Genomic DNA, 24,316 nt, shown 5'->3' on the forward strand with positions numbered 1-24,316 from the left:
TCTGCTGTGAACACACTGAGGCATCACCTCTTTGGTTTTCTTAATCAGGATACACGCAGGGCAGGCATGGTAGTGTACGCCCTCACTTCCAGCACTCAGAATAGAGAATGGGTGAAGCTGCAGACCACACAAGGCTATACAACAAGACCCTGTCTTTTACCAGAAAAAACAAAAACGTAAACTATAAAAAGTTAACACTTGATCTCACTGTGAAACTCCAAAGCTCCAAAGATAAAGATGGCAAAACAGGGAACTGCAAATCGCAACGACACCAATTTCAATAATTAAATACATCAAAGCACTACGGCAGGCAGGGTTACAGAGAACCTATCAGACTCTGCTCATGGGGGGCAGGGCACTCCTGATCTCTAAGCTTCTTCTAGTCACCCTGGGATTTTCAGGCAAGAAGGATAGATAGGGTTCAGTATACATCTCTCTTGGAAGAAAAGTGTTAAAGGTTCTGTGTTACAAAATGAACACCTCAATGGAGAGGGCTATAAAGTTAACTCTGTCTGCCCTGTCAAATACAGTTAAGCATCTTGCAAACAAAAATAAATCCAAGAAGCTGATCCAACAGCAGGTTATTGGCTCTATTAAGAACAAAAATATTCAATATTTATAATATTAGAATTTGCTGCAATTTACATAACTCCATTTTACACAGGAAAAAAGTACAGTTTCTAACTAAACGAACAGTGTATTCTTTTCACAAGGGTCTCTCCAAATAGTCCCACAGCTCACCTGTCGCTTGTCATGTCTGCTGAAACACTTGCTAAGCCACAGCACGGCAGGTACACGTGTCACCCAGTAGGAGGGGATAATCCCTAATTACGTTTCTTTACAAAATGTAACAGGGTAGAGATGACAAAAACGTAGCCACTGATGAAAGAGAGACAAGAAATCTAGCTGCTAGTCTCAAAACCTTAGTGTGGGAGGCTTTGGGAGCCGTGATGAGTAACCAATAGCACTGGGCAGTCAGTCGGGTTGGTCTGCACCCTAAGCATGAGGACTAACTACACGGAACGCCTGTCTTTTTCTGGAGGCCGGGAAGTAGAGGCTGAGACAGGGTTTCACTCTGCATCCCTGACCGTCCTGGAACTATGTGGACCAGGTTATCTTCAAACTCACAAAGATCCATCCACCTGCACCGGTCTCCAAAGACAAACACCACTATGCTATGCCCAGCTTTGAAGCTACTTCTAATTCTTGCTTTAATCCTAGCCTGGGCAAAGCAAACAACCAAACGTGATGGGTGATTTGTGTCTCCAACCTCAGCTGAAGCACAGCAGCCTCCAGACCCACAAAGATGGGCGGGCACTTTTGTTTAAATGTGTATGTACGCACTTTGTCCCTCAAGAGCTTCACTACGCCCAAGCTGCCAGTGTGCTGTTCCGTATAACCAACTCCTCAGAACTGTGTCTACCTGGTTTTGCAGGGAGAAGGGGCCTAGACGCAGCAGTCTCAGAGGGTATGAAACAGCGTCATCTCCATGGAAGTGTCTGGAAACAGGTAGGGTGGAACTGACTGGCAGGCAGAGGCCAAAGATTGCTAAACACACTGCTTGTACATGATGGTTTTCTACAACTGATTACCTCACACACATTCTCTACAGTGAAAAAGAATCCCTGCCCAGGCAAGACAGCAAACTCTTCCTTCCAGCTGACTTACACTGCCACAACACTGCTGTGGGTACCTCCTGCTTGGAACTGCTGCTTCAGTCCCTCCATCTCGCCACAGTAACTATGCTGCTATGGGAGCTAGGGGCCTGTCCCACTCTCTGTTTACAGTCTCATCAGATAGGCCTTGACTCTACAAACCTCCATTTCAATAGCTACACCTGGCTTAGACTTCATTATCCACTGAAGTCTATGGGTTATAATGAAAAAGCTGCTAATTGAATGGCATTAAACTAGAACAACAGCCACACTTACTTTCTTTGCTCAAAGGTAAAGCTCTCAGTTTCTATGCAGCATGCCAGGGACTCATCTCCAGAAACAACCACCAGAAAAGACTTTCCCAATACTGGTTCGAGGTTGAGGTGTGGGGAACCTGCCTATGAGCCCAGCACCAAGAAAGTATAGGCAGAAGGATCCAGAAGTTCAAGTCCTGGGCTAGGAAGTTGGCTCAGCATGTGTAGCACTTGCAGTGAGGACTGAAGACCCGAGTTTGAGTCTCAAACATAGGTAGTTCGAGTTACCTCTGGAGAAGAAAAGATAGACGTTAAGTGTCCTGGGGACTCATATGTGCACTGTGGCACACACATCCACAAATAACAACTTAAAGAACAAACAAACACCCTCAGCTATTAGGAAGCTGCATGCCAGCCACCCGACGCCACATCTGACCAAAGCTAGCAAAGACCTTTCTTGCTAAGGAATGCAGCATACATGTCCACTTCTCTTATTAGCTGCAGAATATTAATATTTTAATAGTTATTTATCTTGTAAATTATTTTTAGCTTATTCTTTGAGAACTTTGAGAACCGAAAACAATCAAAAAAGGATGTGTTCTTGTAAGATAAGCATTATTTTAAGAGAAAGAAGGCCAACCACTTTCCTGAGACGTATTTTATACAAGGACATAGCCACTCAAATCAACCTTATGTCAAAACTTTATGGAAAACAACCTTTCTGAAAGCATACCTAAGTGACAGAAGAGGACTGTCCAGAACCAGTGTTTAGAGTGTTTAATGCCATATCCTAGCATCAAGGCCACTGCAGCTGGCCCCAGGTAGCACAAATACGAAACCTGTCAGTTTCTGCTCCATTCATCCCATAACAGAAACCTACTTAGAGAAACCAGCTTAAATGGCCTGTCACTCCAGTAAGTGAGGCCAGGGTAGTAAGACGCTTTGGTTCCAGAATTCCCCTTTCTTTCATGTGTAATCTGTATTTCAGACCACCTATCAGAAGGAGAGGAGAGTCGCAAAGGCTACTGGCAACCTTCCCTAAGAAAAACCAAACACAAAGCAACAGAAAGGCGGGCTAGAGAGATGGCTCAGTGGTTAAGAGCACTGACTGCTGCTGCAGAAAGAGGACTCAGGTTTGATTCCCAGCCACATGGTGGCTCACAGCCATCAGTAATTCCAGTTCCAGGGAATCCAATGCCCTCTTCTGGCCTTCAAGAGCAAAGTACTCATGCGGTATAGCCATATACATATAAGTAAAAACACACACACACACACACACACACACACACACACACACACACGTGAACACACACACACATCACGCACGCACGCAGGCAAACACACACACACACACACACACACACACACACAAAATCAAAAAACAACTGTACTGCTTACACGAATCCTGAAGGGTTACCTTGCAGGCAGTACCGAGCACATGTCTGACACATCCTGCTGACCACTTCATGTGCATTATCTTCTTATTCTTCCTTTTTCAACCCCATTTTAGAGATGAGAAAACTGAAGCTGAGCGCAGTGAGTAACTTACCCAGAACCCTCAGTTAACGAGTGGGAATGACGCCCACGTCTACCTAGTGCCACACTCCAAAGTCTTTGTAGTAGTGTATCAGCAAACTGAAATAAATGTTGAACTTCCCCTGCCGCCCATCCCCAGAAAAACCAAAGAATAACCATCCATGCCATAACCATGCTTAAAATACCTCAGCATTTGGTGGCCCTAGCCCCTCCTCCCCATTGTTAAAACTACATCCTAAGAAATGGAGCTCTGTGTCCCATCACTCAGGATAGGCAATGATTTACAGTGAGGCAACACACACTGAACGAGTAATGGAAATCCTGAACAAAGCAACACGGGCAAATGCCAGGGGGTGGGCAAATGCCAGGGGGTGGGCAAGTGCCAGGGGGTGGGCAAGTGCCAGGGGGTGGGCAAGTGCCAGGGGGTCCGTCTCCCGTTTCTCAGGGCACAACGCTGAGTACAGCATCATTACGAGCTGACTGACTGCGCACACCGTGTCGGATGCTGTGTATCTACACAGCCCTGTTTCAGCTGTTTACACAGCAGCGAACTGAGGCTTACAAAGAGCTGCCTCGTGCAGTTGGCTACATGCAGAAGAGCTGGTGAATATGAACCCTAATATTAACTTCGGCTCTTCCTACTCCACCAAAGAGAAAATGTCTCAGAAGACGCCATGAGTGTTGACTGGGGACAAGGCCACGAGCGGAGTCTTATTTCTCGCATCAGGTGACATCTGCAAACGCAGAACTTGTGTCTGACTTTTTTAACTTTATTTCCTGGAACATTCTTGCCTTATAGAATAACAGGTTAAAACATTCAAATTAAGGAAGTTATATGAAGAGTTCTATACAGCAAATGAATGCACCTCGTTGTTAATCAATCCGTTCTAAGGCCTAAGTTAGTAATTCACAGCTGGTTTTAGAAACATTAATGCGGAGGGTTGGGGATTTAACTCAGTGGGTTTGGTCCCCAGCTCCGGAAAAAAAAAGAAAAGAAACATTAATGCTATTCTATACATCTGTATCAGTTACAGGAGAATGTTAACAACAACCCTTAGAATGGTGCCTGCTCCACCAAATTAAGTTTATTAATAAAATTTTATGAAGACTTAACACACCTAACATTTCACAATTATTTAAATTCAAAGTATCTTTTCAAGGAAAGAAAAAAATATCTTAAACTTGCTCTGAACAGAGGCTAATGGACTTGTTAAAAAGAAAATATGGCGAAGCCAATGAGAAGTAAAGCCAAGCTAGCCTGGCTGGACAGAGGCTGCCTGGGAAGTCACTGGGTGGTCACACAGCGGGGCAGCATTCTAAGGGTCAACAGCTACTAAGCCCCACGTTAGTCAGGGGGACCGTGAGGGACAAGGGTACAGTACCTGATGATGAGCAGGTCGAGGCCCCGCTGCAAACTGACAAGAGAAGGGAACAGACACAAAAGGAAAGGCACAAAGAGTCAGAAACGCAACAGAAACCAACATTACAGTATCCAACAAACTAAAGGGTAAAGACCCACACGGGAAAATAAAAACACGAAACAGTACAGGCTTTGCTGCACGACAGTGACAGACAGGCACCAGGACCCAACAGTTAACAGCCCGCCCAGATACCCTGTCATTCAGAAGCTGGGAAAAAGCTGGTGAGCTATCAGCGCCTGGGAGCTCCCTCATGAGAACAGCGTGAATAAATAAAGCCTTAAAACAAAAAGAAAAACCCGATGTAAAGGGAAGTTTGAAACACTAGGTGGTTGGTTGTATTAAAACGAATATGAAAATCAAATATGTTGTATGAAACAAAGTGTGTACCGCGGGAGGACACCAAAAAGGGTTTACATTACTAAAGCACGGTAGATGCTTAGACCCACAGGAAATGTACAGCAAAGAAGACTGAAGTTTCCCTTAAATGGGTGTCTAACAGGTGTGTGTGAGTGTGAGAGAGTATGTGTGTGTGTGTGTGTGTGTGTGTGTGTGTGTGTGTGTGTGTGTGTGTGTGTGTGTGAGAGAGAGAGAGAGAGAGAGAGAGAGAGAGAGAGAGAGAGAGAGAGAGAGAGAGAGATGCAGTTAACTAGTAAAGCTGCATACCAGGCATGCTAAAGCAAACAGCCAGTAAACAACGGTGATCTATTTCCAACGTGATTAGTCAAAATAGCATTATTTTAAGATGGAGGATAACGGGAAAGAAGTACGAAATTTCAACTCTATTTGCAACTAGGAGCAAACACTGGAAGCCCCACTGAGGAGGGCTTGCCTATGCCCCACACTGGGCAGGAGAGAAGGAAAGCTGAGTCCTCGGTCCTTTCCAGCAGGTGACATGCACTTCCACTCCACCTCTCACAACAATTTCTCAGGATTAAAGAAAAACAAAAACAAAACAAACAAAAATCCTCTGGAACTAAATAATTTATCAGAGCAAAAGCTGGCCCCTAATAATAATTTTAACTACAAAAGACAAGAGAAAATACAGCACACAAAGCCAACTAAAGATTAAGCCCCCTCCCCTCCTTTAGCAGTGAGAATGTCACAAACACAGTTCTGAGCACAGACCACTCGGCGTTATTTATAGTCGTCATGGTCTAAGCAAATGTGTCGTGGAAGCCCCTATGCCTTCATAACCCCAAGGAGCCAGGCTACAGAGAACTGAGAGCTGTTCTCTGCTGGGCACTTCACTTGCCTACAGGAGCAGCTTCCAGCTTCTAACTGCCCTGCTACGCTATTCTATCCTGAAAATGTTCAGCAGGACCATGGAGCACCCCATCCCAGTGTGGGAGCCCACGCCACACATTTCTGACATGAAACCCTCCCCCAGAGGCTACGAGGTCATCAAGTGTTTACAAGAGTGCTTTGATGCTATGTGCTTGGTCACGGTATGTGAGAAAAGCCGACAAATCTAGCAAACTGGCTTTTCAGAATGACAGAAGATGGCAGCTAGGAGTCCTCTGTAAAGAACATAAGGTTTTGAAATTTTATTTATTTATTTATTTATGAGAACAGAGTAGCTAACTCCTCCACTGTGGACATCAAGTTTCAAGATGAGGCAATACCATCAATGTGCCACGAGAGTAGAGAGCAGCAGGAAGGATCTCTGGTGACTCATGTGAAGAAACTGGAGAGAAGGCCACTTCAAACATGGAGCTGTGCACACAGGGGCCCGTCTCATCAGTATTCTGCAGAAAGGCCCCATTTCCAAGGATCTACTAAAGGAGCCCAACTTAAACAACCACAGAGTTCCAGTCAAAAGACACCCGTCGTAAGCACACCATCCCCACGCCCGTGCGAAGGCCCTGGAAGATCCCTGGACTACTTGCATTGGCCCCGAGGTCTTTTGGACTGTTACCAGTCTCTGGATGGCTGTAAGCAACAGAACAAACTGTAGTCACCGCTGGCCTGTATTAAAATAGAAACTTGTTCTTTTAAAAGGTAGGACTTTCAGATGGTGAGGCTGTAGCTCCAAAGGAAAGCAGCCCAGTGAACTGAGATCCAGGGCTAACGCCACCCACCCATGGCCTTCCCCTGCTGCACACAGTCGGTAACTGAGTATGGTCAATGGAACAGTTACAGATTACTACAAAAGCCAAATTGTTCCCAACCGAAATTAGATTCCAATAGCTTCACTGTTTTTCTCAGACCTTTTAAAAATAAACTGCAGTATGAAGAGGTCCATCAAGAACATGGAGCAGATGGGAAGCTTGTCATCATTTAAATGAGGAACAAGACTCTCCATGTCATGAACCTAACTCTGAGAGGATGGATCAACTGGAAATTCAGACGGCAAGGGAACCTGAAGGAGAGAGGGGCACTTGAAGCCAGGAAGTAGGACTGAAAAAGCAGATGACGGGAGAAGAGCACAAGGCACACTATGCATGGCCAGTGGCCGGTTACAGCAGGAACAGGATGGTATTAGTTTGCCATTGCTCAATAAGCTGCAGGCCCCTCAGTGCAGTCCCACTCCTCTCCTTGCCGGTCCCAGCAACTGGAGAATGAAGGAGACGAGACCATGGCAGCTTGGGATGGAAACAGAAAATGCCACCCTGCCAAGCTTCACCCCCAAGTCTACCCTCCCGGCTCCAACACAAATGAAATAAAAGCTATTAGACCCAAAACAATAAGCAAGAATAGTCTGGCCTCTGCTAGTCTTGCCCTTGCTTTGGGGCATGGAATGGAATGTGCCATGTGTGGGTTTTAGTAATGTGGGTGATAATGGTCACTACCAGAGGAGATGGGAAAAAAAAAATGCAAACAGGATAGTAGCTGAGGAGTTTATGACCACAGGGAAAAAATGGCTGATAACGACAGACAATTGTCCCCCTGATAACCAATTATAAAATAGAAAGGGTAGACAAAAGGCCTTAAAACTCTTCTTTTAGATTCAACTTATCTTTTAGATTCAAATCTGAAGGGGCATTTCACTTTACATTTAAAATGAGGGGGGAATGAAGCCCAATCATTCCTGTCTAATTCCCAATGGACAACAACCCACCCAATTTGTAACGGTTTTCCCACAGTGCCTGGCAGGAACTAGCGTGCCAGGATGGAGTTGCAGAGAAGAAGCGGTCAGTACATCTGTTCATCAGCCAAGGTGGATGTGGTCAGAAATAATGTGCCCACGGCACCGCTGCCGGCAAGAAGTACAGTTTGTCATATTGCTTACAATGCAGTATTTTATCCAGCCTCTTCCAGCCAGGGACCTGTAAACGGGGGTCTGTTCCAAAACCTTCCTCCTCTTCCAGTGGTCTGGGCAGTGTACTGGCACTGCTCTGCTGGGCTGTCGAGAAAACTGGTTTAGAGATGCAGCTCTTCACTCGGGTTTTGCGCCAAGCTCTAACCATGTAATGTCACTCTGACTGGCTTTCCCCATCATTTAAATGGGGCTAGGGGAGAGGGCCACAGAGTTCTCTACAGTAAGAGCTCACCATGACATCCATGCTTAAAAATTAGGATGGGGTGGGGCCTGCTGTGGTCTCAGGCCCACTCCAGTAGCCAAGTATCCACATTCCCAAACCACTCTCAGAACAAAACTTGCACCAGACATGGGGGGTTCACCATTTCAGCAAAAAAGGAGACAAGCAAACAGGCAACAATGTCTAATGTTCCACAACTCTAAAAATGGTTCGTCCAACCACTGGGGAGAACCAGGATCTAAGAACAGGATGTTGGAGAAGAAGGCACCAAGGGAGAGGAAGGCAGGAAGAGGTGAGAAAGACAGGCCACTCTGTGCAGCCTAGACTCTCCTAGCTCTTTAAGCAAGTCTCTGGAACATTTCAACAATTCAAACTTCATGCATGAAATCCAATGAGCAGGAGCTAATGCGATGGCCTTCCTGTGCTACAAGCACAAAGCAGGGTTGGGGGTGCAAAAAGAAGATCCCTGTATCCAAGATCCACAGAACTCAAGTACAAGGGGGACGTGAGGGACCATGAGATGATACAGAGACACCTTCTGCCCAAAGCTACTCATGCAGGGAAGGAGACGACGCTCAGGGTTGGAGAGCAGAAGCCACTGTGCACTGTGAGACAGGAGGATGGCCTGCAGTCCATCTTAGACGTGTTGCAATCCACATGAGGGTGAGCAGGGATGACTGCACTCACATCTGTATGGCACCACTGAAGAGAGGAACAGGCTGGGGTGGACAGCATGCACGTGGTCACACTGTCGAATGGTTAGACCCTCTGGTGACACAGCTTCAGAAACCCTTCTTCCCACAGCACTCAAGTCTGAGGCTGACCAATCAAACCCAGTTTGCTGCTAACAGCATCATAGTCTACTTTTCTGAATTCTGAACAGTACAAGTAAAACATTCAGAACTTAAGGAGGAAAACCTGAATGAACCAGCTCTGCTTTCTCCTCTCTAAGAAACGTGAACTAGCACTGGCCAAGTTGTTGCCAAGGCAAATGTTAAGCAGTCACAGCAGGGACAGTGTAGAGGCGCTAATGATGATGGTGATGGTAAGTCCTCCCCAGAGCAAAGTGAGCATTCACTAAAAGATCACAGCAGCTACACGGAGGCGTGAGAACCACCTCTGCTTACTTACCGGAGACCGGGCCTGAGGTTGTGAATTCATTGTCTGAGGGGCTTGAGGATAGACCAATGTGGCTGGACCTGCATTCTGTCCAGAGGGATAAGGGGTCTGTCAGAACGGCAAAACAACAGCATATTTTTTAAAAATATGACACAGCAACTCAAATCCAACACTTTTTAAAAGCTTGCAGAGTGGTCTGCACTGTGGTCTGTAGCTCTGTTTTCAAGTTTTAACGTTATCATAACGTTCAACAACTAAAGGTAAGTAGTAGTGGACGCCTCCTGACAGCTATCAGCAACCCACATCTAGGTACAATTTTGTCACATGAGGAGTGCAAAGGGTCTGCTGGGACTTATATCAACTTCGGGTATATATGTGTGTGTGAGCGTGTGTGTGTGTGTGCATGTTGTGCAGGAGGGGAACTGAGGCCAAAGGGTGCTAGGCAATGCTTCAACACAGTGGCCCTCTCCCCAGCCAGTTCCCTAAGAGACAGAAGGCTAAACCACCTTCCATTCTTTCCTTATTGGAAGTCTACGAAGTCTAGCCACAAACTCAACTACAGAGCAGTTACCTGGTCATGAATATTTAGTTAATAATTAGATGAAACTGAGCTGGTTCAGGTTTATTTTTTATCTTACCAAAAATTCTTTGCATCATTACACTGAACATCAACTTTTTAAAAATACATGTGGATTTTTTTTTATATCAATTTTGGCTAATACTGATCAAAAAGTATTTCCTCACATGTCTGAAAACACAGTATCAAAGCTGGCATGGAGGTGAAACCTGAAATCCTGCACATGAAGGGCATAGGTAAAACAACTGGAAGTTTGAGGCCAGCCTAGACAGACAGCAAAGGCTGTCTCAGCAGACTGAGGTGCCGTGTGTGAACAAAGGCAGAGAGGCTCTCCTGCTCAACCTCGGACTCTCCAAGTTCTCTGTGCTTTCACAACAGAAAAGGAAGCCACTGCCTCTTCATGGACCATGCTGGAGAGATGCTCGACAGCCACAGTGACGACCAGTCAAGATTTTAATAATGTCTTCAACACAGCAGCCAACAAAGGCCACACACACGTAGTCATCAGAAGAGGGGAGCATGGATTAACATTCGGGGACGGGTAATGGCATTCACCCATCTAGCCAAAGGAACTGTCCATGTTGTTTTTAATGTGCCACCGCAGGTTGCCCCAGCTCTCTCTGCTCCCTGTCTGTCTGCCCATCTCCATATCCACTTGTCTTCCTGTCCCTTCCCCAGGTTCCCACACCTCTTCCCTCCCTCAGAGGTGGCACCAGATATGTTGCATGGTGTCATTTCTCAGGGTCCATCTTGGCACATAGCAATCACAGGTACCTACCACCCCACTGCATATTTCTTATCACAACAATTACACTAATACTTTTTCATTTTTCCTGTAGTTTAGGCTCCTGCTCTAAACATATCTTAAAAAAAAAAAACCCAAATCCTTTTCCTTTTAAATATTTACAGTGAATGTATGTACAGAGTCAATTCATACCGCATACAAGCCAGGCTTGTCTATAGCCGTGTCTGGTGCAGGCACACAAATACAAACAGACGTGACACACGACATCTAGAAAAGGCATGCCGTGTGCACGCACACGCACACAAAGCAGTGTGTGATGCAGGCACGCACACTCACATACAAAGCTTAGTCTGGTGCAGGCATACACCCATATACAACGCAATATCTGGGGCAGGCACATAAACTGTTCTCTTTCAACATAAGCTACCGTGCCTTCAGCAACAGGGTGGTGTTTGTCAATGGCACAGGGTGAGGGAGTTCTGCCAACCTCTATCTCCCTGGCCATTTATCCCCCTGCTGTGCTTTGAGCAGTAGAAGGAAAAGAAGCCTCCGTAGCCCTTATTTACTTCCTGTCCATGAATGATTAATCCAGTTTCTTCACTGACTCAACTCACTACTGTGTTTTACTAAAAAGTATCTGAACGACTCAACAAAGGACCCTTTTCAACAGTCATTTTTTTTTTCACTGTGTGAGTTTGTGTCTGTGTGTGGCACATGCAATGTTTGAGTCTAGGAACTGCAGAATCTAAAAGAGGGTGTTGCACTCCCTGGAGCTGGAGTTATGGACAGTGGTGCGCCACCCAGTGTGGGTCCTGGGTCATGGGCGCTATGCAAGAGTAATGCTTGCCCTTAACCACCGACCTCTCACTCCTCTGCAAACATCCTCTTCTGGATTTTACATCATGTTCCAGTATTCTAGGGTGGGAGCACTCCTCCCAATGTAGTCCTGTGTCGCTGCGGACACGAGGGAGGGGCTTAGGGCTTGGTTCTCTTTCCTCCGTGTATATCTTGGGAATGGAACTTTTGGTTCATGAGGCTTGGCAGCAGATCCCTTTACACACTGAGCTATCTTGCCAGTACCAGTGGAAACCATCTTTGACCTGGCTGGGGATAGATCGGTGAAGTATCATTTTAAGAATTACTAACAGTTTTGAGAACTCTCCCTTTATAATGACTTTCGAAGTCAACATGGGTATACACAAGGTGGAATTCAGTGTAGGACAACAGCCTAGCACTTACGAGGCCCTCAGATGTATTACCTGGTACTACAATACAGAAAAGAAAAAGGACTCCAAGGAGTGCCCAGGCGTACTTCCTATGGCCAGTGAGGCTAGTCTGCTGTTGTCATAGAGGAAGGAATGCTCAGACTTCCCTCAGCGTTATGTTTCAATGAGCTTGGGTGCGGGCCTAGATAACTGCTAGACAAGGGCAGGCTGAAAAGGACGGGCCGACCGCACAGCTCCTCAGTCGCTTACGTAGGCCTTTCAAGCCTGTCGTAATTATTTCTAAACAGTGATTATGACAAACAGAATCTGAGGTTTGGGGGAGAGGGGGTCCACTGGCAGATGAGAAAAAAGGGAAACCACACATGAGTTACCACGACTTCTGACAGACACACGGAACCCACACATGGGACTAAGATGGATTTTCCACGTCCACCCCCCTACATGGTCTCTCTGTGTAGCCCAGGCTGGCTCAGACTCAGACATCCACCTGCCTTGGCCTCCTGAGTGCTGCAACCAAAGGTGTGCACTGCCACTGCCCGGCTCGACTTTCTGCCTTTACAATGAAAACAACACATTCAGGTGACAAAAACCAGGATGACCGAAATCCCTCAGACAGCCCCTGCTGCACTTAGCTTGGAAGTAAAACATTTCTCGTTTTTAAGGCAATTAAGTAAATAATACCAAGAGGACAAAACGCACTACTGCTATGCACGAGAACGGTCACTACGGGACTGAGCAGTCTCACTGCTGACTTCCCAAGAGCTGCTGGGTAACACCCAATCTTCACAACACTGACCTCCTGACCTCAAAACTGCGTGTCCAGGAATGCAGTCTACAGACAAAATCCACATTTCCAACAACCTCAAACGGAACATTCTACACTTCTGAAGGGTTAGTTTTTGTTGTTTTTTCGTTTTTGCTTTGTCTTGTTTTGTTTTTTAGTGTACCTTGTCTGTCCTGGAACGTACCAGGCCAGCTTCAAACTCACAGAGATCCGCCTGCCTCTTGCCTTCCAAGTGCAGGGATTAAAGGTGTGCACCACCATGCCTGGGGAGATGGTTAATCTTCAAAGAATTAGCTAAATGTACATATATATCAGCACCAGGGCAACAGAAATGTGTTACGGAAATGTGAGTCCAAGTTCAAGGCTATGAAATAACTTCAAGCTAGTCTTAGCAACTTACTGGTATCTTGTCTGAATTTAGAAATTAGCAAAGCAGGGGAGTGGGAGAGGGATGGGGGGGTTTATGAACAGGAAATTGGGAAAGGGAAAAACATTTGAAATGTAAATAAAGAAATATATCTAAAAAAATTTTCAAAAAAAAAAAAAAAAGAAAAGAAAAGAAAAAGAAAAAAGAAACTAGCAAGGCAGAGTGTGGAAGAAAGACACTGGGTCTATATCTAATGGCAGAGATCTGCCAGACACCTAACGCCTTGGGTTCCATGACAACACCACAGAAACAATCACTTTAACTATCAAAACTACAGAGGGCTATGAGGAACAGCTCGTAGCTTTCATTTGCAAGGATGGACTGAGAAGTAAGGCAAGAGACACTATTTTCCCATTTTAGAAAGCAAATCTTTGGGCTGGAGAGATGGCTCAGTAGTTAAGAGCACTGACTGCTCTTCTAGAGGTCCTGAGTTCAAATCCCAGCAACCACATGGTGGCTCACAACCATCTGTAATGGGATCCGATGCCCTCTTCTGGTGTGTCTGAAGACAGCTACAGTGTACTCACATACATAAATAAATAAAATCATTAAAAGAAAGAAAGCAAGCAAATCTTTTCTCATTTTACAAACAAAGAGGTATCACTTAAAAACAAAACCAAAGTGCCCCAACTGCCAACAGGAACAGCACAGGCACTTAACGGACTCCAGAAGAGGTCCACAGTCTTCACATGGCAGTCGGTGTGGCCAGGGAAGTTTGCTGAAGCCAGAGCAACAGCCACCTCTCTTCCTGTCATCAAATCTGAATGTAAGTGTGCAGTGCCTGGGTCGACCTAAAGCTTCATTGTTTGTTATTTGAAACAAAGCATTAATTCAGCACAACGTTTAACCTTGAGACGTTTTTTAGAAGCTTTTAAAAAGCACATTGTGTATTACACGTGTGCCCTGTGTACACCATGGCACACTAGGAGGTCAGAGCAAGCTGTGGCTGTCAGTTCCTTCCGTCTCCTATGTAGGTGTGGGATGCAAGGTAAGATATCAGGCTTGGCAGCAAGCACTTTACCTACTGAGCCACCATCTTATTTCCCCAGGCTCAGACGTTTTAATAATCCAATAGGACCAATATGTGATCCATCAATTAAGAAAGGAGTGTATATGGGACCACATCTAACCTAGAGGCACCTTTCAAATGTGTCCAAATCAGGTTCCATGGGTGTGAAACCAATCCCAAGACAAGCAAGAAAAATGCCATTCTAAGTTAGCACAAAATTCCTAAGGACTGCATTAACTGAAGAGTGCTGTAATAGAAGTCACTTTGGACAGTGTAACCATGTGACGCTGGAAAATAGCTTCTCAGGTTTGACTAACATTCTCCTAAAACAGGAAATGACCTGGGTGTGGTGGCACACACCTCTAGTCCCAGATCTAAGGAGGCAGAGGCAGGCAGATCTCTGTGAATTCAAGGCCAGCCTGGTATACACAATGAGTTCCAGGACAGCGGGGATACATAGACTCCTGTCTCAGAGTAAAACAATAATAACTCATGAAACGCACTGCTCGGTGCACGGTGTGCTGTCTTTTCACACAGCATCGGGCAGTGTGCACAGTGTAGGTGAGCAGCCCAGCACGGTGAGCCAACACCCCACTGAGTCAAGCTCTAGGCAACCACAATACTCCACTTCCTTCCTATGAATCCAGGTCTCCTCTGCCTTTCAAGAGATATAGAACTCATGTTAGTGGGGACCCATGCTGAACCTCCAAGAGCAGGAGGAACTCATGTTAATGGGGGACCCATGCTGAACCTCGAAGAGCAGGAGGAACTCCCAAGGGTCAAAGAGAAGTCAACCGTAAGGACTCCTCGTCCCCCAGATGAATGAGCAAGTGTGATTATGAGCTCAGGCTTCTCAGGGCTCCTGCCCTCACAGCATGTGGACACTCAGCTCATGGGGTGGAAACTCTGCACAGAGAAGAGACTCACAGAATTCAGTGGCAAGGACATCCAGCAACAACAGCACCTCTCGAGGAAAAGAGTTCCTATATAAATTTTAACAACTGCATCAGGGAGTGAACTAACAGGCAGTCTGAGTAGAAAACACATGACAGGGCACTGAATTGCCTTCCGGAGGATAAAAGGAATATCTTCCACTACTCTTCTGTATTTAAACGTCCCATCATAATGTGAACAGGAGAGCAACAGTACAAGAGGAAGATACAATCATTTAGAAAACAATCAATACTAGGTCTCCAATATGACGTCCATCTTGCAATGCTAAACAAAATATAAAAACAAAACAATAACCACACAGTTATATTTAGATCATGGCTGAGCAGGCTAAGTCAACATTGCCTGCTGTGTAATCTGACTCCCAGAGAACTCACCCTGAGGATAAACAGACATCACATGGACAGGTTCAGAGAAGAGCTGAGTCACCCACCCCTGGCTCTCCACAACTACCATAACTTTCAGCTGCTTTTCCCATTCCAACCAGTAAGTCAGTTTCCTACCATGTCCAAAGAGATACCCATCATATACAACAGTCTAATCTATTCATCAAGTTCTTAGTGATACAGAAACAAAAGCAAGCTACCTAGCAGCCCTTAAAGCTGACTATACACCTCAACACAGCCACACCCTATCTATCCACAGGGTGGCAAGTACCGGGCTTGTGCAACATCCCTAAGGCACTGTTGTAGCACATCCTGAAGAGCAAAGCTGCCCCCCTTTCTGCTGAGGGTGCTCACTGCATCGCCAGTAATCAGCATCTGGTTCCCAAAGTCTTTTTCCTCGAGTCAGAGTCAGAGAAGCAAGCAATCCAGTACAGAATTCTGGTTGGTTGTTGGAAGCAGTGAGACAGAGGGGCAGGGTCCATCAGGTGCACGAGTGATTCACAGGTCACTAGATTGTGGAAGGCATGTGGAAAAGTGGTATCTAGTCCCAGGGAAAGGAGAGCAGCATCATGGGGAGACACAACAAGGAACATCACAGAACATAGAGTTCTAAAACAAGAGAACAGGTCGCCTAAGCCGGAAGTAATTGGGGGTTGGGGGTTTGCAGGGTGCACAGGGCATGAATAGGAACTGGACAGGACACTACACACGTCAGAGCGAGGTGAGGTAGAAAAATGAAGTTTTAGGACCAGACTAATATCCTGTGTCAAGGCAAACATAAGATGCTCAACAGGGCAGTGTATGTTGTGTTTCAGGAAGGCAACTGTTACAAAGAAGCAGTGAGGACCAGCTGAAAGGCTACAGGAAGAGTTCCAGTGTGGCCCCTGCAGTGAACCTGGAGAAAGAGGGTGAACAGAATAAATAATACACCAAGGAGGGCGAACAGGATGGCTGAGCAGGTAAAAGTGCTTGCTGACAGCTTGGGTTCGGACTCCAGGACCCAGAGTGGAAGGAGAGAACCGACTCCCAAAGTGTGCATACACACATAAACACACTCATGCACCAAAAACTAAGGCAGCAGGAAATCAAAAAACACCCTAACACTCCTGAGGGGAACACGTGACTGAACGGCCAAGAATAAAGCACTGGGCCCAGGACCCTGCAGACTGTCACCTTGGTGCCACCCAGCCACACTAGTTTGTTTCTCCAGAATATACATTTATTCTTGCTTGAGTCCTTCTCAACAGACACCTTCTCTGAGCTGCATTTTTAAAATGTAAGAAATAAATTTATTCGTATTATGTTAAACTGTAACTGCCCCCCCCAACACAAAAACTAAATAGGAACCACAGAGACAAGTCAGCCAGAGCAAGCTACCATTGGCAACACAAAACCGGTCTTTTCTGGGAGAGAAAACATCACTTTAGATCAAGACCAAATAACTATATATTAGGGGGGTAGGGGATCACTTAAAGCAAAAGAAAAAGAATCTTTAAAGTAAGGTTGGGGGCGGACACTGGACAGTACTGCCCCACAAACTGTCCTCCTCTGATCTCCAGACACAGGCTATGGGACGCGTGCACACATACTCACTGAAACATTACAATGAAGCAGAAAGACAGATCATGTCAAAGAATGAGGCATAAATTCCTCGACTACTGAGTTTACTTCCTGTTGGGAACACATCTACTTTAATTATACAAAAATCTCTGTGAATTTTTGTTTTTGTTTTGTTTTTTATTCTTTTTTTTCGGAGCTGGGGACCGAACCCAGGGCCTTGCGCTTGCTAGGCAAGCGCTCTACCACTGAGCTAAATCCCCAACCCCTTTTGTTTCTTTTTTGAGTCAAGGTTTTTTTATGTAGCTCTCCTAGAACTCACTACATAAACTAGGCTGACCTTGAGCTCACTGAGCTCTGTCTGCCTGTTTCTGCCTCTCCAGTGCTGAGATTAAAGACAAATGTAATCACATCCAGTCTAGGAATTAATTTTAGAGAGAAAATATGAGGTGACTGTAGACATCTTGTTCCTAATCTTTAGGTGCTTAATTAGGGTTTCTGTTGCTGTGGTGAAACATTGACCAACAAGCAAGTTGGGGAGGAAAGGGTTAGTTCAGCTTACACTTCCATGGCATGACCACTGAAGGAAGTCAGGAAAGGAACCAAAGGAGGGCAGGATTCTGGAAGCAAGAGTTGATGCAGGGACCATGGAGGGCACTCCTTACTGCTTTGCTTCACCATGGCTTGCCCAGCCTGCTTTCTTATAGAACCCAGGACCACCAGCCCAGGGATGGCCCCACCCGCAAAAGGCTGGGCCCTCCCGCACTGATCGCTGAGAAGATGCCCCACAGCTGGATCTCATGGAAGGTCTCCTCAACTGAGGCTCCTCCTCCTCTGATGACTCTAGCTTGTGTCAAGTTCATCATTAAGGGAGACACTCACTGTGGATTTTCCGAATGAAGCTTCACTTCTGTTGAGGTAGCTTCCTTCTACTTTTGGTTAACTGGGTGTTCCTGTTAGAACAGGGTATTGAGTGTTGGGAAGTGTTTGTGTCAGCTGAACTTATCACTGTCTGTCACTCTTTATGCTCGGGGGACAAGCTGCAATGATCAGTTTCAATATTGAGTCATCCTTGTAGTCCAGAAATAAATCCCATGTAATGGTGGTAAATCTTATAATACAGTGTACAGAACTCACTTTACAGGGCTGGAAAACCACTACTCTCTTTTCGAGGACCTATATTCAGTCCCCAGCACTGAGATATGGTGGCTCACAGCCGCCTGTAACGTCAGCTCCAGAGGATTTGATCCCTCCCTATTCTGGTTTATACAGGACCTGCACTCGTGTGCACAAACTGACTCAGACCAAAACCCTTCAAAGTAGCACACATTTTCACAGTTTTAAAAAGCGCAGGAAGCCAGGATTAGAGACTGCCTCAGGATTAGAGACTGCCCAGGGTTAGAGACTGCCCAGGGTTAGAGACTGCCCAGGGTTAGAGACTGCCCAGGGTTAGAGACTGCCCAGGGTTAGAGACTGCCCAGGATTAGAGACTGCCCAGGGTTACAGACTGCCCCAGGATTAGAGACTGCCCAGGATTAGAGACTGCCCAGGGTTAGAGACTGCCCAGGGTTAGAGACTGCCCAGGGTTAGAGACTGCCCAGGGTTAGAGACTGCCCAGGGTTAGAGACTGCCCAGGGTTAGAGACTGCCCAGGGTTGATTAGAGACTGCCCATTAGAGACTGCCCAGGGTTAGAGACTGCCCAGGGTTAGAGACTGCCCAGGGTTAGAGACTGCCCAGGGTTAGAGACTGCCCAGGGTTAGAGACCGCCTCAGCAAACTAAAGCCACATAAGCACGACAGACACCACACTCCCAGGAAGTCCAGGCAATTTTCCTGAATATCAGGAAAAGCAAGAACAACCCTGTCCATGGAAAGGAGGGTCCAGCAAACATGAAAGAAAAGGAAATTTTTAAAATCTCATAGAAAAACAAGCCAACATAAATGTATCTTCCCAGTGATACAGAAAACCTGGGGAAGGCTCGGCTACATCTCAGCACCTGCAGTTTATTACAAGACCCTGGGTTTGGTGCCCAACGTTGACAGGTGGGGTAAAGGCCTACCCAGGGTGTCTCTCCCTATCCCACCTCCACATACAAGCTCCACACAAAATCTCAGAACGAAGACTTCAGCAGAGTAGGATACGAAGTCAACATATGAAACCACTGTAGAGATCCAAGTATCTGAAGAGAAAAACAGAAAGTTTCATTTACAAAGTATTTACAAAGATAAGGTGCTGAAGTGGTGACCAAACTCAGTGAAAAGCTCACAAGGAAAACTACAAAGGTGGCAATGGAAGCCACAGAAAGCAGAAAATGCTATCCATGAACAGACTGCAATACCAGCCCGACCCGCATGAGCTACAGGTTCAGCACTCGGTTACCAAAGCCAACGACACGCTCTCTGGAAACAGAAAGCTCGTCTGAGTGCTGTGGGGCCTTCAAGGACTCCAAACAGCAAAAAGAGCCATTAAAAGAACTAAGCTGGGGAGCTCAACCTTCACACATTGTCCCGGCTCTACAAACGCCAAGTCAGGGCAGTGCTGTTGTAATAACAAGCCCACTGACAGAGACTGAGGTGAGATGCCCAGAAAAACCAAATCCACGGGAAATGACTCTGAAAAGTGTACCAAGGACATTCAAGGAGGAAAGGGCAGTGTCTTCAAAACCTGTACTGACGACCTAGAAATGCGCAGGCCGAGCAGTGTCTGTGCCGCTCAGTGGGGAGCCACGCTGAGCCTTGGAGCAGGCCCCACTACTACCATGACCAACCCAGAAAGGGTGAGTACGGGCATCTACCTCTACCTCAGACCACACACAGAAGCACAGTCAAAATGAGTGAAATGCCACTGCAAGATCTACAACTCTGAAACTACAGGGGCAAAGCCACTTCCAGACATTGGTAAAGAGCAAACTCTCTGAAAAAACCCGTCACTGCTCCAAAAGTAACAGCAAGACCCCAGAGCACTGAGGAAAAGGCCTCTGCACTCAGGAAGCAATGATCTGTGGAAAGCCAACCCACAGCCCTGGAGAAAATCTACCAGGCATTCATAAGCATTCATAATAGTCCCCAATATAAAGAACTCACAATTTCAAACACCAAAAAGTAACTAATTCAACCGAGGATGGCAACATGGCTCTGAGTGGCAGGCACTTGTTCAGCCTTGACAACCTTGTTGTTGCCCTTCAGTTCAGAACCAACTCCACAGACAACCTCTGGTCTCCCCTGTGCACCCCCACACCTCAGAAAAGAGAAGCCTATATTTATCTGCAGAAGCTGATTACCTGCTTAGCTATGGACTAATTGCAAATCCACAGAGCAGTCTAGGACTGACTGGCAGAGAGGCAGGGAGCAGAGGTGCCACTAGCCAGACTTCCGGTCATTCAGACTCTGGTTTCCCCAAGGGAAAGGCAGCTAAGTGGTTCTAGGGAATGCTCACCGATTAACCGCCTTGTGTTTCAAGACATGACAAAGTCACTCACTTTATGACCTTCTGAGGGACTTTGTGAATTTTTAAAAATTTTATTTATTTATTTCATGTATATGAGTACACTGTCGCTGTCTTCAGACACACCATAAAAGGGCATCAGATTCCATTACAGGTGGTTGTGAGCCACCATGTGGTTGCTGGGATTTGAACTCAGAACCTCTGGGAGAGCAGCCAGTAAGTACTCTTAACCACTGAGCCATCTCTCTAGTTCCATAAAAATCTTATGGATTTTTTTAATGCACTATATGTACATAGTATTTCCTGAAGAATGAGTTTTTGTGATCTTTTTAAACAAAATCACAGCCGCAGTGGGAAAGAGGCTCCCATCAAAGGCTGACATGCTGGGTTCTATCCCCAGAGCCCACACAAAGGCAGAACTAACTCCATGAAGTTTTCTCTGACCTCTGATGACCATAAACATGCACACACCATGCTTGCATGCACACACTTAAAAAGTGTACTACAAAACAGATTATACGTAGCAATTACAGTGAGAGCCACACTAACAGACTGACAGCCAAGTGCCTTAAAACTGAAATTAAAAAGATTTTTTTAAAAAGGCCCAAAAATCTGCTGTTGAAATTCAGTATCACTGGCTCTAATCCCAGCACTCAAACTGATCTTGAACTCACAAAGATCTGGACTCTCTCTGCCTCCCAAGTACTGGGATTAAAGGTGAGCACCACCGGACCTGGCCCAATTCTGTATTTTTTATGAGGTGCTGGAGAAATGACTTAGCAAAATGTTAACTGAGCCTTCCTTTCAGATGTACAGCTCTCTGTTTGAAGGCAGGGACTCACTAGTTAGCCCCACCTGGTCTCAAACTCAGGACAACTGTTTCAAGAGCTGGCATTATAAGCACACACTAGCACACAAGGTGCCTAGGTGCCCTTCCACCCTGGCTGTGCTGGAGGGCTCCCCAGCCCACAGAGAATTAACTCAGCAAGATGTGCAACCAACATGGTGTTAGGTATCTAACTGAAGAAGTTCTTCCCACAACTTTTACAAACTGCCACACTCTGCTTCTCTGCAGGCCTCTCCACAGTGCCCCAGGAGAGGTTGGCTGTTACTCAAAGCTGCTTTGCAACACCAGGGACACTGTACAAACGGGAAGGGCTGTGTCTTAACTGTTACCCAGCACAGATGCTACTCTCCTTAATGGTGGCTGGTGCGAGTTTTGAGGGATTGAGGCAATTCAACCCCTTATTTGACACAGCATGTGTTTAGTCCACATTAGCCACCCAGTCACTCTTCCTGTGACCTTCCGATAGCGACTGAGCACTGTCCTCGGCACAGTGACACAGTTCTAGTCATCATCACCACCCATCTCAACAGCTCTACTTGTCACCTTCAGCTACCCACGTCTGTACCATTATCAACAGAATCCTAGAATGTGACAATTTTGAAAGCAAACTGATTTCACACCATACTCTTAAAAACTGAAATACTAGTAACATAGAAAAATAATTAATAATAATAATAATGCAAACAAAAACCCTTAATCTCTAGTGTTGCATTTCCCTAAATCCTCTGATTAGCTAGTGGAACAGCAGTCTCTGTATCTAAATGTCGCCCATGCTCCCATGGTGCCTATCTGTTGACAGTATTCTGGAAACTGACTGGGTGTGTTCTAGGACAGGGACTGTTTTGTCTCCAGGGAGCTCCAGAGAGGAGCAAAAGGCACTTCCTACCGATCACAGTCACCCAGGCCATGAAACAAGCATCTGTGGGGGATGGGACTCTGTGGGGGATGGGACTCTGTAGGGGATGGGCCTCAGGTATCAGTTAGTTGATTCCAGTGGAAGAAAAGCCCGAGTGGGATGTCTCAGTGACATGCCAAGGAGCTCCGTGGAGCACCGCTCATTACAGTATAGTCCAAGGGTAACATGCCACGGTTTTCCCTGGCCACAGTGGATGCCCGTATTTATGACTAAGGGACTTCATAGTCTCAGAATAGTAACTAGCCAGTGTTAAAGGGTTAGCGCACCCCACAAGCACAGCAATACAGTTCCTTCGCACCAGGAAACATCAGGTGCAAGCAGACAAGCCTGTTGGTTCACTGAGCCCGCAGGGACTCAGATGCTGACAGCGTCAGTTTGACAGGGCCTGGGCTAGACCCAACACTGCCTACACCTTCTCTGACACCCTCTCTCTCATCTGTGCTGTCTTCCTGTAGCCCATCTTTATCCAGGCTCTAGATGATTTTCACCAAAAATTATCTGCAGCTAGGGCTCTCTCATTCATCACAGTAGACATGATCTTCTGTGAGTTCCAGAACTCTTCTTCGTTTTTAAATATTTTTGTTTTTAGTTTCCAATCAAGGTTTCTCTGTGTTACCTTGTCTGTCCTGAACTTCTGTAGACCAGGCTGGCCTTGAACTCAAAAATATGCCTACCTCCACCTCCATGGAATTAAAGGACATGAGCCACCACCATCCATGTGTGGGTAAGTTTCTATAAAAGCCTATTCTTTAGCAAAGATGTTTCAATGTTAACTGCTTAAAAATTAAGACAAACTGTTTCTTTTGTGTGCATGTGCAGGTGTGTGTCCATGCACACCTGAACAGAAGACAGAGACATCAGGCAATCATCCTCAATCTCTCTCTGTCTGGTTTCTTCAGATGGGGTCTCTCACCAAACAGACTTCACCGAATGGTTAGACATCTCTAGCCAATTAGCCCCAGGATCCAACTGTTCCTGCTTCCCAGAGCTTAAAATCTGATACCGTTACACCCAGCTTTTAATGCAAGTGCTAGAAGGGTTAGAGTTGCATCCTCATGGCTTGCACAGCAAGTGATTATCTATGGAGCCATCTCCCAATGCTAAAACATTATGAAACATTTTTCTTTTTTAAAGTTTGTGTGTATGTGTATGCACATACATGGGTACAATGTGTACACTTTAGCCCACAGGCCGAAAGAAGATGTTAATTGCCTGCAGCTTGACTTACAAATGGTGTGAAACACCTGACATGGGTGCTGAGACATGAACTTTGACCTTCAGGAAGAGCAACAAGTGTCCTTAACTGCCGAGCCATCTTCTCCAGCCTGGAAATGGTATTTCAAAGAGAATACTATGAACGGTACTTGTGTTTCCAGTATGAGTTTTAAAAGTCTGGCTAATCTAAAAATGAACCTGAACGGAAGTGTGCTAGTGAGCTCTGAGACTGTGAGGAAGAGAGGAGAAGCTGGGAACTACAGTACAGAATGTGGCTTGGTGGTGGAGCACTTACTTCACAAGGGTGAGGACACTGAGTTCAATTCTCAGCGTCAGAAAAAACACAAGCTGGCAACTGAAACCTGGCTGCTTCTCAAAGATGCTCTCCCACCTACGAAGGATTGATATCCTTCTCAATCTCCACAATACAAACAACCACTCCGGCGGTGTGGGAGCCTAGAAGCCTACAGTGTGAGCAACGAGCAAGTACCTTGGAAATGGTAACCTGGACATGGCCGCCCATACACGCTGGCCTGTGCTCGCCGTGAACAACCCGAGCTCTGGGGTCTGGGAGGAACAGCTTTCAGTTAAAATTACTTTAATCTTTGCAGAGTCCCATATGCCTACCACCATCTGTATTGTGAACAAGACTCCTGTGTTGCAGAGTTTTCCTCCTGACTCTTAACGACACAACACTTAGAAAGCCTTAGGAGCCCTGTTCAGTGTGATGTTAGCCTTCTCGAAGGGCCAGCCACTCTTCAACACGG

The 24,316-nt window shown here is 46.0% G+C and overlaps 1 protein-coding gene across 15 annotated transcripts in view; it reads right to left on the reverse strand.

Moving 5' to 3' along the window:
- The window catches only part of Eif4g3 (eukaryotic translation initiation factor 4 gamma 3), a 218,424-nt gene that overhangs the window by 115,957 nt on the left and 78,151 nt on the right, over positions 1 to 24,316 (reverse strand). For 6 of the 15 annotated variants that reach the window (XM_032895707.1, XM_032895774.1, XM_032895722.1 and 3 more), the window contains 3 exons: positions 9,477 to 9,572; positions 8,096 to 8,209; positions 4,828 to 4,860 (listed from right to left, as the gene is read on the reverse strand). In XM_032895707.1, the coding sequence (XP_032751598.1) occupies positions 4,828 to 4,860; positions 8,096 to 8,209; positions 9,477 to 9,506 (177 nt within the window). In that variant the 5' untranslated portion in view covers positions 9,507 to 9,572. The remainder of the gene's footprint in view (positions 1 to 4,827; positions 4,861 to 8,095; positions 8,210 to 9,476; positions 9,573 to 24,316) is intronic. The other 9 variants (XM_032895743.1, XM_032895758.1, XM_032895735.1 and 6 more) reach the window with 4 other exon arrangements.

This window comes from Rattus rattus, chromosome 1, assembly GCF_011064425.1.
Source record: "Rattus rattus isolate New Zealand chromosome 1, Rrattus_CSIRO_v1, whole genome shotgun sequence".
NCBI classification, from domain to species: domain Eukaryota; kingdom Metazoa; phylum Chordata; class Mammalia; order Rodentia; family Muridae; genus Rattus; species Rattus rattus.